At 45.7% G+C, this 16,252-nt stretch overlaps 1 protein-coding gene across 3 annotated transcripts in view; it reads left to right on the top strand.

Moving 5' to 3' along the window:
• pde2a (phosphodiesterase 2A) overlaps positions 1–16,252 on the top strand; it is a 267,569-nt gene that overhangs the window by 101,720 nt on the left and 149,597 nt on the right. For 2 of the 3 annotated variants that reach the window (XM_031896136.1, NM_001079139.1), the window contains 1 exon segment: positions 7,102–7,165. In XM_031896136.1, the coding sequence (XP_031751996.1) occupies positions 7,102–7,165 (64 nt within the window). 3 annotated transcript variants of the gene reach the window in all.

The following is a 16,252-nucleotide window of genomic DNA, read 5'->3' as shown; positions in this document are numbered from 1 at the left end:
CCTTTATATGGGGGGCACAGAACCCCTCAGTGACTGCTAATATCCTTATCATTTACAGTAGGGGGTACATTATCCCTTATAATACATGAGTGATACTCAGAGTTCCCTGTATAACTCGGCCTGCAGCCTTGTGCCTTTATATGGGGGGCACAGAACCCCTCAGTGACTGCTAATATCCTTATCATATACCGTAGGGGTACCTGGCTGATGGTACGCTCAGATTAGCAGTAGAACGTTAGTAATTAGCAGTACAAGAGGTATATTGATGACATATCCGTGCTCTTTACCCCACAGTAAATCAGCAGCCGTACATTTCCCATAAACATGGGATTATATTTTGAATCTTTGTGCGGAAAATCCTGTTAAACCTTGGGGGAATTAATACTTAGGCAGTCGTTACATTCCAGCTGGGATTAGATTTAACTCAGTATTTCATGGTAAATAAGAAAACATGATCTGCGATAAAATCCATTCCACGCGGAATCAGCTCGCAATTAAGTTGGCTGCACATTATCAGATCCGGTCGCACACGTCGGCACGGTGAGTATTAAAGGGGAACTATTCCTGCAATGTACGAGCCAAACTGTAATATATTTTTTTTCGTTTTATGGTCATTGGTTTTCATATGTTTTAGAAATTGGAATATCCAACTGCCAATCAGGTTAGACTGAGAGCGTTCCCTGATACACCATTGGATGAGACAAAGCTGTTGGGAACCCTTCAGCGGTGCCTTTACGGCCGCATTTTCTAACACCCCGAGCCGAGCGGTGAGATGAACCGGCTATAATTGACTTATTTTTACATCTCACTTTCTCACTCTGCTTTACTTCATTGGCACATTTGTTGGAACATTGAATGCGTAATTTGCAGATTCTGGGCCGGGGCTGCATCCTGCAAATATGGTGTAAAGGAACAATTGTGCATCTCAGGGCTGGGCTCTTACTGTGTCTGTAGCAAAGAATGATATTCTCAAAGTACTTTTATGGTATCTCTCTGTACAGGCTATGAGCAAACTTAGGGGGCTGTTCCTGCTGAATTGTGCTTAGTACAGGGGAATCCCTATGTGCCATAGTTTTATTGTATCTCTCTGTACAGGCTATGAGCAAAGTTAGGGGGCTGTTCCTGCTGAATTCTGCTTAGTACAGGGGAATCCCTATGTGCCATAGTTTTATGGTATCTCTCTGTACAGGCTATGAGCAAACTTAGGGGGCTGTTCCTGCTGAACCAGAGAACAGAAATGGACAGAAGCTGCTTTCAGTGACAATGACATATACATTATATTTTCCTTCATTAAGCAGAATCAGTTTTGGGGTAGAATTCCCCTTTAAGGGGCAGCTCTTTAGCCAAGTACATCAGTTATGGAAGTAAGAACTCCCCTCGGAACCAGGACCAAACAGCTGGGTACTGAGCGTTTGACTCTATTTAATGTGCGTGTATTTACCCCGGCTGAGTCCAGATGTTGCTCTGAGCTCCCACGCCAATTGGCTCCTGCGCCGAGCAGCCTCCCCTGATGCACCCAAAGGAAGTGAATCATTTACTCACTGGGGGGCCGTGTACTGTGCCATAAACAGTCCATTGGGCTGAACCGCCAGTGCTCATAGGCTGTCATCATATCCATGGGGTTAGATATAGGAAATGGATTGCAGAGGATGCTGGGATTTATAGTCCATAACAGTAGGAGGATCCCATGATATTTCTGATATTTTGGGACTGACAGATGTTTAAGTCCCCTGGAATAATTTAACCATGAAATAAACCCAATAGGGCTGTTCTGCCCCAATAAGGGGTAATTATATCTTAGTTGGGATCAAGTACAGGTACTGTTTTATTATTACAGAGAAAAGGGAATCATTTAACCATTAAATAAACCCAATAGGACTGTTCTGCCCCAATAAGGGGTAATTATATCTTAGTTGGGATCAAGTACAGGTACTGTTTTATTATTACAGAGAAAATTGAATCATTTAACCATTAAATAAACCCAATAGGGCTGTTCTGCCCCAATAAGGGGTAATTATATCTTAGTTGGGATCAAGTACAGGTACTGTTTTATTATTACAGAGAAAAGGGAATCATTTAACCATTAAATAAACCCAATAGGGCTGTTCTGCCCCAATAAGGGGTAATTATATCTTAGTTGGGATCAAGTACAGGTACTGTTTTATTATTACAGAGAAAAGGGAATCATTTAACCATGAAATAAACCCAATAGGGTTGTTCTGCCCCAATAAGGGGTAATTATATCTTAGTTGGGATCAACTACAGGTACTGTTTTATTATTACAGAGAAAAGGGAATCATTTAACCATTAAATAAACCCAATAGGGCTGTTCTGCCCCAATAAGGGGTAATTATATCTTAGTTGGGATCAAGTACAGGTACTGTTTTATTATTACAGAGAAAAGGGAATCATTTAACCATGAAATAAACCCAATAGGGTTGTTCTGCCCCAATAAGGGGTAATTATATCTTAGTTGGGATCAAGTACAGGTACTGTTTTATTATTACAGAGAAAAGGGAATCATTTAACCATTAAATAAACCCAATAGGGCTGTTCTGCCCCCAATAAGGGGTAATTATATCTTAGTTGGGATCAAGTACAGGTACTGTTTTATTATTACAGAGAAAAAGGAAAAAGACAATTTTTTTTTTTAAATTAGAATTTATTTGGAACTTTCTGGATAACAGGTTTCCTAATAACAGATCCCATACCTGTATTTATATGTATATATACTGCTTCCAGGCAAACTTCCCCATAAATTCACTTACTCGGGGGGAGGTTCCTGTCTGACCATGGGAAAGAGAGCAGCCAGAAGTCATTTCCTTAAACATAATAGGGGACATTTATATGCTTCAAGGCAGTGGGCAAAGAATAAAAAAACCCCTGGGTTTGCCCCTGTGCCCCCTAGTGCCCTCGCACTTCTGCCCTGGGATACATGAATGACCCCCAATAACTCCCAGGCTGCTTCTGGTTCCCACGCGCTGCGCATAGCAAGCTGCCATGATTACTGGAGTTTGATATACACATACAGTTACTAAGGGAAACTGATTTACAAACTGGCAGGTATTTAATGGTTATAAAAGAAAGAGAAACTATTTATGGTCTTGTCCTGAGCTGAGTTCATGTGATAAATATGGGATTGCCTCTCCTAAGCTGTCACTTATTAACTCCTTCCCTACCACTACTTTACTACTATACTAATGGGCCTCTTAGTCTGGGTTTAATGTAATACAATAAACTGCCTATTCACCCTATTGTGTATATATTTATAAAATTATTTCCTTTTTCTCTTTAATAATAAAACAGTACCTGTACTTGATCCCAACTAAGATATAATTACCCCTTATTGGGGGCAGAACAGCCCTATTGGGTTTATTTAATGGTTAAATGATTCCCTCTTCTCTGTAATAATAAAACAGTACCTGTACTTGATCCCAACTAAGATATAATTACCCCTTATTGGGGCAGAACAGCCCTATTGGGTTTATTTAATGGTTAAATGATTCCCTTTTCTCTGTAATAATAAAACAGTACCTGTACTTGATCCCAACTAAGATATAATTACCCCTTATTGGGGCAGAACAGCCCTATTGGGTTTATTTCATGGTTAAATGATTCCCTTTTCTCTGTAATAATAAAACAGTACCTGTACTTGATCCCAACTAAGATATAATTACCCCTTATTGGGGCAGAACAGCCCTATTGGGTTTATTTCATGGTTAAATGATTCCCTTTTCTCTGTAATAATAAAACAGTACCTGTACTTGATCCCAACTAAGATATAATTACCCCTTATTGGGGGCAGAACAGCCCTATTGGGTTTATTCAATATTTTTATGATTTTTAGCAGACTTAAGTTATGGAGATCCAAATTACAGGAAGACCCCTTATCCGGAAAACCCCAGGTCCCGAGCATTCTGGATAACAATTCCCATACCTGTGTATATATATATATATTGTAGGAATTGTCAGTTGGATTGCAGATATATGGCACCCAGGCTGAGGCAGTGGCTCCTTTAAATCTCCGGGGCAGGAGGGGCTAGTACCCGGGAGTAGGGCTAGAGAGCACTGAAGCCAATTAGGCAACCCCTGAAGCACTTAATGGGGGGTGTAACTGGGAGAGGCAGTGAGGGGCAGACTGGACTGAATGCGGGCACTGAGGACTCTGTTAAACCATTCATGGAAACTACCGTCTGGTGAGACTTTGTCTTGTTGAATTTTTGTTACTTTCAAACACAAAGCTGTGATACATTATTTTGCTGTGGAGCCTGATCATTTTTGTTGGAAACCAGAGTTGCCAAACCATCCGCTACACAATATATATATATATATGTTCTGTTGTGTGTATGTTTGTATGTATGTGTATATATATATATATATATATATATATAATAGAAAATAATCATCTGTGGCCAGCACACCCTTCAATGTTTTATCAAAAATTTATTGAAAATATATTGTTAAAACCGACGTTTCGGTCTTCATTAGGACCTTTCTCAAGGATCCTAATAAGGACCGAAACGACGGTTTTAACAATATATTTTCAATAAATTTTTGATAAAACATTGAAGGGTGTGCTGGCCACAGATGATTATTTTCTATATATACATAATTTTGGCTATGCACCCCTCAGAATATTGAGCCTTGGAGTGCGCACCCCATTTGGATTGATACAAAAATAGGCGATGCTGATCACTTACTGATAATTATCTCTACATTTATTGTTTAGTAGAGGCAGTTCTCAGTATTGTCTATGGCAGGGGATTTTCTGGCGTTTAGTACCTGACATGTAGCTGCTACTAAGTAGCTCAGTGTGTCTTCGCCCTTAGAAAGTTTACTGACTTCTGCTATTTTGTTGAAAGAATAAGAGGCAGAGAAAAAACTTTAAATGCAGGAAAAATGGTTCATTTATTGTATTGGAAAGTTGCTCAGAGAAACTATTGTTTCTCCCACTCCCATTTAACTGGAGGAGTCCCAAGCCGGACTTGGATTTCTTACTATTGAGTGCTATTCTGATACTTACTGGGAGCTGCTATCTTGCTCCCTTCCCATTGTTCTGCTGATCGGCTGCTGGGGGTGAGGGGGGGTGATATCACTCCAACTTGCAGCGCAGCAGTAAAGTGAGCCTGAGTCTGAGCTTTCAGAAGGAGCCGGCGCTACACATTAGAACTGCTTTCAGCTAACCCATTGTTTCTCCTACTCCCATGTAACTGGAGGAGTCCCAAGCCGGACTTGGATTTCTTACTATTGAGTGCTATTCTGATACCTACTGGGAGCTGCTATCTTGCTCCCTTCCCATTGTTCTGCTGATCGGCTGCTGGGAGGGGGGGTTTAAATAATTGCTGCTGACAGTGTTGGTGCCGGGGGTGCACCTAGTTTGTGTTGGGGTAGAATATATAGCATTCTGTTGCTATGTGTAAGAGCTGTAGGCGCTGCTGTTTAGGCCATACCCAGCTGCCGGAAGTTTCTGTGTACATGTATGTAAGCACGTGGCTAGGGGAAGCGTGTAAACATGTCGTACTTTTCCTTTCTGAATACGTTCCATTGAGCTCCTAGCCTATTGCAGCTCAGAACAGCGGGGGGGGGGGGGGGGGCCTCATGTTTAACATCAGAAGCAATTTGCGCTCTCCCAGGTTTATGTACCAGACAGGAGGCTAATGGGTTGCACAGTGGATAATAAATATTTATGTAACACGGTTTTGTGCGGTAAAGGTTTTCCTTGTTATGGGATTTATAATGTAAAGCAATTTCCATAGCAAAGTTCACCGTATTTGCACCAGTTGTAGGGAGAAAAATCTCATACTGCATTGGCTCTCCTGTACCTATAGATACAGAGTAAGGCTGCACTGAGAGCACAGGCGGCACAGAATCCCCTGTACCTATAGATACAGAGTAAGGCTGCACTGAGAGCACAGGCGGCACAGAATCCCCTGTACCTATAGATACAGAGTAAAGCTGCACTGAGAGCACAGGCGGCACAGAATCCCCTGTACCTATAGATACAGAGTAAGGCTGCACTGAGAGCACAGGCGGCACAGAATCCCCTGTACCTATAGATACAGAGTAAAGCTGCACTGAGAGCACAGGCGGCACAGAATCCCCTGTACCTATAGATACAGAGTAAGGCTGCACTGAGAGCACAGGCAGCACAGAATCCCCTGTACCTATAGCTACAGAGTAAGGCTGCACTGAGAGCACAGAATCCCCTGTACCTATGGATACAGAGTAAGGCTGCACTGAGAGCACAGGCGGCACAGAATCCCCTGTACCTATGGATACAGAGTAAGGCTACACTGAGAGCACAGGCAGCACAGAATCTTTTGGGCAAACAGTGCTATTAATCTGATAAATATCAATGTCAGCGACCAACTGCAATCTTTCCGGGGATGCTGGGATGTGTAGTTGTGGGTTCAGAAGTGACTAAATAAATGCTCCAGGTGGTAGCGACCCACACTCGCCCGCATTGTGCCCACATTGTGCCCCTATTGTGCCCCCGTTTAGCTCACAAGGTTGGCTGTGGCTGATATACACCAGTGTGTGTGTGCAGGTAATCAGCTGTATCCCCACCCCTTGCCCCCCTTCATCCTTCCCGGTCTGCTCTCATTAGTGCCGGCACTAGGACCCTGTGGCACCCCCACCCCCTGATCTGTGTGTATCTATCCCCTTCCCAGCTCTGCCTGCCACATTTCCCCGGATCGCTCTCCCTTTCGCCCTTCTCTCTCCTTCTCTCTCCTGCGACGCCGCAATGTGGATCTTCCGTTCCGCTTGCCCCATCGCTCTGGGGAGCAGGTGTGCACCGCGACAAACCCCTTTCCATACCAGCCTTGGGGAGGGAGCGAGGGAGGGCGTTGGGGAGGGGCACCATTTCAAATAGGATGTGTCCTTTTTTTTTTTTTCCCCTACTCTGAATGCTTGTGGGACTAGGGATTAATGTGTGTTTATACATGTGGGGGGGTGTGCATGTGTCGGCGTGTGTGGCTGGCACAGCGGCGGGCAAGGGACGAGTGTGGGAACATTGCCGTAGGAACGCCGAGACGGGGAAGCTGGAAGGATGGTCCTCATTCTGCATCACATACTTATTGCAGTTATTCATTTCTTTAGACGGGGGCAGCAGGGTTTTCTGAAGGCTGAAGACTCGCCGTCGTTGGGTTCCGAAGCCCTGCAGGTAAGTCGCCCTTCTTCCTTTATCCTCCTTTGCTGATTGGCCGGTTGCGCGGCGTTGAGTTGTGCTTATTTCCCAAGGCGGTGAGATATTTCACAGTTTGCTGCTTAGTTTTCAATCCGTGATAGATGTGTGTTTGTGTTACTTTGTATCATGGGAAAGTGACGGTGTCACCGCTCCAAAGAGAAGAGGGGTCCTTATCGCCCCCGTTGTGGCTTCACTACTATAGAATGGCAACGGTGAATGGGTTACTGGCCAAAGTCTGCACAGGAATGATCACCCTATTTCTCTTTCATGGGGGGGGGGGGGTCCTATAATAGAACCGGCACCTGTGGCAGCAATTGGCATTTTACCCAAAAACAAGCACTTTTGGACTCTCTCGGTCAAATCCAACCCACTACGACAATCTGTTGGACATTATTGGTTAAGGGTGAAGACACACAGAGCTACTAGTAGCAGCTACTTGTTGTGGCTACTAAAACAGACAATGCTGATCATTTACTGATAATTGCCTCTATGTGTGTTTAGCAGAGGCAATTCTCAGTATTGTCTATGGCAGGGTATTTTCTAAGGGGTTTAGTAGCTGCTACTAGTAGCCCAGTGTGTCTTCACCCTAAAAGTGCCAGGCATGGCTCATTATTGGGGTACACAGCATTGGCAAGGTGGGGGGCATGCTAATTATGGTTTGCTAAACTTTTACCACTGTGTATGTTGTTGATGCAAAAGAAATTTCTATAGGCGCATCCCAACTGGAGTTGTCTAGACATTGCCCCATAGTGCCCATTTGGGGGGCTGGCACGGCAGCCCTTCCCCCATTACACCGTAGGGTCGAGGGAGTGCGGAGAAAGGCATGTTAATTACAAATAGTCATTATTGCAGTGCAGGGACTCTCAGGAGGCACTTGACTTGTATAAGGGTCTTGTTTTCCATCCAGAAGGTTCATATGTATAAGGGAATGCTGTGCATAGGCTCCGTCTGTACAATGATTCCCTACAGGACTTTTCTATCATAATGGGCAGTGAGATGGCAATGCTATTTAGTTATTCTCAATGTGGCAGTCACACAACAACTGAATGTCCCTCTGTATAGCCCTGTGGTATATAAATACATCTCAGTAACAGAATGCCTTGCAGCAGTAATAACCTAATGTTGCTCCAGAGTGTTTTCCAACAGTGTCCCCAGTGATGCCCGTTATGCCAATATCATAACCAACAGGTTATATATACATATATTACATACAATCAGTAATGACTAGAGTGGGGACTATTCTGTATAAAAGCCCACACGAGGGTGCTGCTGTACAGTGATATTGGCTATTCTGTAGGGTATCTAACAGGTGGGTACCTATGTATAATGTTATAGACCAATTGGGGGGGCTGTACACAATGGCCAGTGAGTGGATTATTCTCACTAATAATGAGGGAGTATTTAATAATGACCGGCGGGTATATCATTCTGTATAATAACCTTCAATTAAAAAGTGGGTAATAACCAACAGGTGTGTCCTGTGTAATAGGAGTGAATAAGGGGGTAATATTCAGCAAGTGGGTCTATCTGTATAGTAATAGCCAATAAGGGGGTATTGACCAACAGGTGGACCCTGCTGAATAGTAATAGCCAATAAGGGGGTTATATCTAACAGGTGGATCCTTCTGTATAGTAATAGCCAATAAGGGGGTTATATCTAACAGGTGGACATGCTGTATAGTAAAAGTCAATAAGGTGGTTATAGCTAACAGGTGGATCCTCCTGTATAGTAATAGCCAATAAGGGGGTTATATCCAACAGGTGGATCCTTCTGTATAGTAATAGCCAATAAGGGGGTTATATCCAACAGGTGGATTCTGCTGTATAGTAATAGCCAATAAGGGGGTTATATCTAACAGGTGGATCCTTCTGTATAGTAATAGCCAATAAGGGGGTTATATCCAACAGGTGGACTCTGCTGTATAGTAATAGCCAATAAGGGGGTTATATCTAACAGGTGGATCCTTCTGTATAGTAATAGCCAATAAGGGGGTTATATCCAACAGGTGGATCCTTCTGTATAGTAATAGCCAATAAGGGGGTTATATCCAACAGGTGGATTCTGCTGTATAGTAATAGCCAATAAGGGGGTTATAGCTAACAGGTGGATCCTATAGTAATAGCCAATAGGGGGGTATATCTAACGGGTGGATCCTTCTGTATAGTTATAGCCAATAAGGGGGTAAAACCCAACAGCTGGGCCTGTCGGTATAATAATGCCTGGGGGGCTACTTCAATATTTTAGCATTTCCTCCCTGTCTCTGGGTTTTGCCAGTTCTGTTGCTGGTTCCTCAGTACATCTGTCTGGGTCCTTTCAGCACACAGATTCCTAACAGGATTATTTGGAGATGAAGCCTAATAAGGTTTGTGCAGATAAAAGAGATTCCGCAGGAGAACATGTGGCAGGGGAGACTCATTGCCCATAGGTACTGTAACAATGCGAGTGTGTGCTCTTGTGCCAAGCAGGAGGCTGGCACATTAATTAGCATTGGGCACTGGGGAACCAGCTCTGATTGTGGCCGGGGCACTGTCTGCAAGTTTAAATGCCCCCCCGTGTTTGCATTGGCTTCCCCCCACACTCCAACTACACAGAGATTCATTGGCTCCTGATGGAGTAAAGATCAGTGAGTGTGAATGTGATAGGGGCCCTAGATTGTAAGCTCTGCTGTAAAGGGATGTGGAATATATTGGCACAACAGTATACAGTATATATATATATATAATATGATATTGGCTGTACATACTTTATGAATAGATACTTGCTCGTAGATATTATATGATTGGAGATCAGCCCAGTGCTCATATTGCCCATACTGGTAGGAATGATCGTAAAGGGGTTAACTTTTAGTTTTACTTTGGCCCTCGGTGGGTCCCGATCGTGACATTTTTGTCAGTTGTCAGATTCTGATCCGATTTAAATGGTGCAGCATGTGGCAGTGTGTGTGCTCCAGGGGCCCCGGCTCGTTATTGCTCCCAGTGATTAACCCTCTGTGAGAGAAGGAACTGATCCATAAGCCAATATTGCTGCTGGAAGGATAGGGCAGGGGTTGTGCTTTTAGCAGGACCCCTGGGAGAGCAGCAGAGATAACAAGGAGGGGCTGCTGGAGGGGCTCCTACTGTCTGTGCTCTTTGCCTTTGTCCTCTGGAGAATGTCACTGCGCTGAGATCTGTTTATAGCCGGGGAGAGGGGCCGCTTTGTGCCACCCTGCCTTCCAATGAACCCCCAGCCCCAGGGCCCGAGAGCCTCACTTCTCCGCACTCTCCACCATCAGCTGCTAATTTTAAAATTGGAGCCTTCTAATACGACCTCCCGAGAGTGGAAAGTTCCCTGCCGAGACAGCTGTCTGTGTAGAGCGAGCGCTCTCTCCCTGCAGTCTCTGCATAACGCTGTCCTTGCTGGGAGAGCGCAAATTCCTAGGGCAGGGTGCGGAGCTCAGTGATAAGGGGCAACACAGGGTTAAATGGTGCTACTGACCCATTGGGGGGCTTTTACAGCACTATAAAGCCAAGGGTTTGCTGAGCATTCTGGGAATGCATTTCTTCTGTGTGTATTTATACAAATAAGTGAGAGCTGACAGATTATTATATTATATAAGTAACCAAACTTTATATTAATTGGGATATTATCCACGGGGGGCAGTTGGCCCTGCAGCTGTCACATTCCTCACTTCCCATTTGTTGTCGCAGATTTGGGTTCCAACGTCAGAGCCCAGGTGGTTATGGGTAGGAGGTCCCAGCTGATTGGCTGATCCCCCACTCAGGGGACAGCAAGACGTTTATTTATTAGAACTCGGGCCGGGCCTGCCCCTGGCTTTCTGTCAGGGTTAATATTAGAATAAATCATCTGTGCCGATACGGGGGGGGGGGGTCGTTTCCCAAGTCTCGGACTCTCGGAATGAGTCTGGTCCGACTTTGGGTCAGATTAAATGTGCAGCATCATCCTATTGATTTCATACAGGGTTGTGCCACATCTGGCAGATGGTAATGCTGTGCCCCATTGGTACGGGGAAGAAGTGCTCCTGCAAGTAGTTATGGGTTGGCATTGGTTGGCATTAATGGCACAGTACTTGTATATTTGCTCTCTAGAGTAGAGAAGTTTAGCCAGGGGTCACCAGGAGAGAAGGTGGCACTACCCACAGATCCCTCCCATCATCTCAAACATATTTATATTTATATTTTTCGTTATATATACATACAATTCAGTCCTGCTTCCCAACCAGTATCTATGTGTCAGTTTCATCCAAGTGCAGGCAATGCAGTGAAGACTTCTGATTGTAATGAATGTTACAAGTTAAAGGGGAAGTAAAGGTTAAAACAACGTGTTCCCGTTCTCAATGGGGGGTGTCAGTATGTTGGTTACCCTCCAGTGAGGGGAGTGTTACATTGGAACCAGTTACCCAGGTATCGCCATGTTGGCTCCAACTTCCCAAGTATCACCATGTTGGATCCAATTACCCACATATCCCATCTTGGAGCTGCAAGTATCCCACGTTGGATAGTTGGAGCCGTCATGGTGATACTTGGTAACTGGTTCCAACGTGGGGATACTTGCAGCTTCAACATGGGATATGTGGGTAATTGGATCCAACGTGGGGATACTTGGGTAACTGGTTCCAACGTGGGGATACTTGGGTAACTGGTTCCAACGTGGGGATACTTGGGTAACTGGTTCCAACGTGGGGATACTTGGGTAGTTTGATCCAACACAGTCCAACACGGTGATACTTGGGTAGTTGGATCCAGCACAGTGATACTTGGGTAGTTGGATCCAACACGGTGATACTTGGGTAGTTGGAGCCATCATGGTGATACTTGGGTAGTTGGAGCCATCATGGTGATGCTTGGGTAACTGGTTCCAAGTATCACCATAATGGCTCCAACTACCCAAGTATCACTGTGTTGGATCCAACTACCCAAGTATCCCCACGTTGGAACCAGTTACCCAAGTATCACCGTGTTGGATCCAACTACCCAGGTATCCCCATGTTGGATCCAGTTACCCAGGTATCCCCATGTTGGATCCAGTTACACAGGTATCATCATGTTGGCTCCAACTACTCAGGTATCATCATGTTGGATCCAATTACCTACCTATCCCATGTTGTAGCTGCAAGTATCCCCACATTGGATCCAGTTACCCAAGTATCCCCACATTGGATCCAGTTACCCAAGTATCCCCACATTGGATCCAGTTACCCAAGTATCCCCACATTGGATCCAGTTACCCAGGTATCACCATGTTGGATCCAGTTACCCAGGTATCACCATGTTGGCTCCAGTTACCAAGGTATCACCATGTTGGATCCAACTACCCAAGTATCGCCATGTTGGCTCCAACTACCCAAGTATCACCGTGTTGGCTCCAACTTCCCGAGTATCGCCGTATTGGCTCCAACTACCCAAGTATCGCCATGTTGGCTCCAACTTCCCGAGTATCGCCGTATTGGCTCCAACTACCCATGTATCACTTTCTTGGATCCAACTACCCAGGTATCACCATGTTGGCTCCAACTACCCACATATCCCACGTTGGAACCAGTTACCCAAGTATCCCTATACCCACTGACAGGGGCAGGTGCAGTTAAGCAAGCTCAGGGGCAGATTCATTATGCTGTGTAAAACACTGTGACAAAATTTGCCCCACGTCGCCAGGCTTTGCAGTGTAAAAAACGGCATAAAATCAGTTTTTTGTTTTTTTTTTCTTCCACAGAATTTGCATAAAATAACGGTGTAAAATCTGGTGTTTGGCCGCTGAAATCAGGTTCGATAGGATTCCCTAAAGGGCACTGTATTTTGGGTAGGAATCTGGATCTTTCCAGCCCCGAATCCTTGTTTCACATTGTGCCCGTTTAGTACGGCGCCTCCCTGGGGCTTAATGCCCGCTCTGCTGGGCACTACCTTACCCTTTTACCATCTCACAGCAAGTCGGCACAGAGCTCGGCACGTAGATAAGTGTTTTAATTAGCTGCGGTTTAACGAGACGTCGATAACTTGTCGGCTTCGCTCACACAGGGGACCGGCTAACAGGTCGCATTGATAAAGCGCAGGAAGGTGTTTAGGGAACGGGGGGAAAGCGCAGCAGTTAATGGCGGGAATATGTAATCAAATGTACACTCTGGGGGTTCCTTGCCATTGGCACAGCAGCCCTGCTTCTCAGCAAAGGATCATGGGAGGTCGGGTTGAAGAAACTGAATCACATCCATTCAGGGCTGAGCCTAAAGTTCTTGGTTAAAGGGGATATAAACCCAGCCATGATGCTGCCCCACTGCGCCCCCTAGTTGGACTACAGCTCCCAGCATGCCCCAAGCTTCATTATATGTTACATTATTCTGGGATTTGTAGCCCAGTTACAACTGAGCAGGGTTTATATCCCCTTTAACTCTGTTCTGACATCATTGCTACATGATTGGGTGGGTTTCAGGTGCGGCAGCCAATTACTGTAAGGGGTTTTACACACAAACGTTATTCGTGCGGTGGATCTTTCATGCTTCTACCAATGCAGCCTGTACTTTTCAATCCATTTGTACTCGCTCTGGTGTATGAAGGATTCCCGCAGGGCAAAGCAAGACCAACCGCCCGTGTGTAAGTGCCCTCCGTCTTGTAGTTACTTCAGGAATTACTTTCTTCTCCCTCTGAGGCAAACCGGAGACTTAATATTTTTGTTTGCCTTCTGGATCAGTGGTTGGAACATTTAGGGGGATGCACCAAAACCTTATTTTTGGGGGCCTGAACCTTTCATGCAGAATTAGGGTGCATTCTGGGTAATGAGCAGCAATCTGACAAGTACTGTATTGGCTTTTCCCAAATGTGCTAATGGCTTTCTCCTTGGCTCGTTATGCAGATTGTAAGCTCTTGAGATCAGCGCTGACTATGCTTGACCTTTAATAAATGATAAAAGCAGTCCCCAGGGGAAGGTGACCCCCTCCCCTCAGACCAATTGTTACACAGCTGACACTTTATATAACTAAGTGCCTCCCCTCCCCAGCTGCCCATTTACCCTGTGTGGGGTCTGAGCTCGTTCCTTAAGGAGCCTGTATTGATTGGGCTGTAGAGGAGGGGCAGGTACTTATTGGATAAATCTATTTGCATATCCTAAAATTGATCCCCCTTAATTCATCATTTCTCTCAAGTGGGAGGGGGGGGGAGCCACTGAAAGAAATGATGCCATTACTGTTATTAGTCACCTTCTTGCCTTCTGGGAGTTGTAGTCCATCATAGCTGAAGGGTTATAGGGTGGGTGTCCTTTGTAACCTCTAATATAAATTTGCACTTAAGATGGCGGGTTGGGAACAGGCGACGGGGGGGCTGTACAAGTACCTATAATATATGGGCTACGTTAGCACAACGACTGCAGCAAAATGTGGGCTCAGTGAATGAACCCCAATGTGTATTCACAGCTTGGGCCCCTTGTGGCTCCTGAGCCAGGCCCTGTATTCTCTCTGCCTGGCATTCCTTCCCTATACACTATATACCCCTGCCCCCATCTAGCCTGGCATCCCTTCCCTATACACTATATACCCCTGCCCCCATCTAGCCTGGCATCCCTTCCCTATACACTATATACCCCTGCCCCCATCTAGCCTGGCATCCCTTCCCTATACACTATATACCCCTGCCCCCATCTAGCCTGGCATCCCTTCCCTATACACTATATACCCCTGCCCCATCTAGCCTGGCATCCCTTCCCTATACACTATATACCCCTGCCCCCATCTAGCCTGGCATCCCTTCCCTATACACTATATACCCCTGCCCCCATCTAGCCTGGCATCCCTTCCCTATACACTATATACCCCTGCCCCATCTAGCCTGGCATCCCTTCCCTATACACTATATACCCCTGCCCCATCTAGCCTGGCATCCCTTCCCTATACACTATATACCCCTGCCCCATCTAGCCTGGCATCCCTTCCCTATACACTATATACCCCTGCCCCCATCTAGCCTGGCATCCTTCCCTATACACTATATACCCCTGCCCCCATCTAGCCTGGCATCCCTTCCCTATACACTATATACCCCTGCCCCCATCTAGCCTGGCATCCCTTCCCTATACACTATATACCCTGCCCCCATCTAGCCTGGCATCCCTTCCCTATACACTATATACCCCTGCCCCCATCTAGCCTGGCATCCCTTCCCTATACACTATATACCCCTGCCCCCATCTAGCCTGGCAACCCTTCCCTATACACTATATACCCCTGCCCCCATCTAGCCTGGCATCCCTTCCCTATACACTATATACCCCTGCCCCCATCTAGCCTGGTAACCCTTCCCTATACACTATATACCCCTGCCCCATCTAGCCTGGCATCCCTTCCCTATACACTATATACCCCTGCCCCCATCTAGCCTGGTAACCCTTCCTTATACACTATATACCCTGCCCCATCTAGCCTGGCATCCCTTCCCTATACACTATATACCCCTGCCCCATCTAGCCTGGCATCCCTTCCCTATACACTATATACCCCTGCCCCATCTAGCCTGGCATCCCTTCCCTATACACTATATACCCCTGCCCCCATCTAGCCTGGCATCCCTTCCCTATACACTATATACCCCTGCCCCATCTAGCCTGGCATCCCTTCCCTATACACTATATACCCCTGCCCCCATCTAGCCTGGCATCCCTTCCCTATACACTATATACCCCTGCCCCCATCTAGCCTGGCATCCCTTCCCTATACACTATATACCCCTGCCCCCATCTAGCCTGGCAACCCTTCCCTATACACTATATACCCCTGCCCCATCTAGCCTGGCATCCCTTCCCTATACACTATATACCCCTGCCCCATCTAGCCTGGTAACCCTTCCTTATACACTATATACCCCTGCCCCATCTAGCCCGGCTAGTCCCCCCCCTTCTTAATTACTTTTGTTTATTAATTTAATAAAGTGTAAGCTCTGTTGAGCAGGAGCCCCTGTATCAGTTACTATGTGTGTATCTATGCTTGATGGACAATATGTTGCTACTTTGCAAAAAATCAGAATAATAATGAAGATAACGTATATAACATTCTGTTGGGAATTAGGCCACAATCCAAGCCATGGCGC

Source organism: Xenopus tropicalis, chromosome 2 (assembly GCF_000004195.4).
Source record: "Xenopus tropicalis strain Nigerian chromosome 2, UCB_Xtro_10.0, whole genome shotgun sequence".
NCBI classification, from domain to species: domain Eukaryota; kingdom Metazoa; phylum Chordata; class Amphibia; order Anura; family Pipidae; genus Xenopus; species Xenopus tropicalis.
This window is presented reverse-complemented; position numbering and strand designations above follow the sequence as displayed.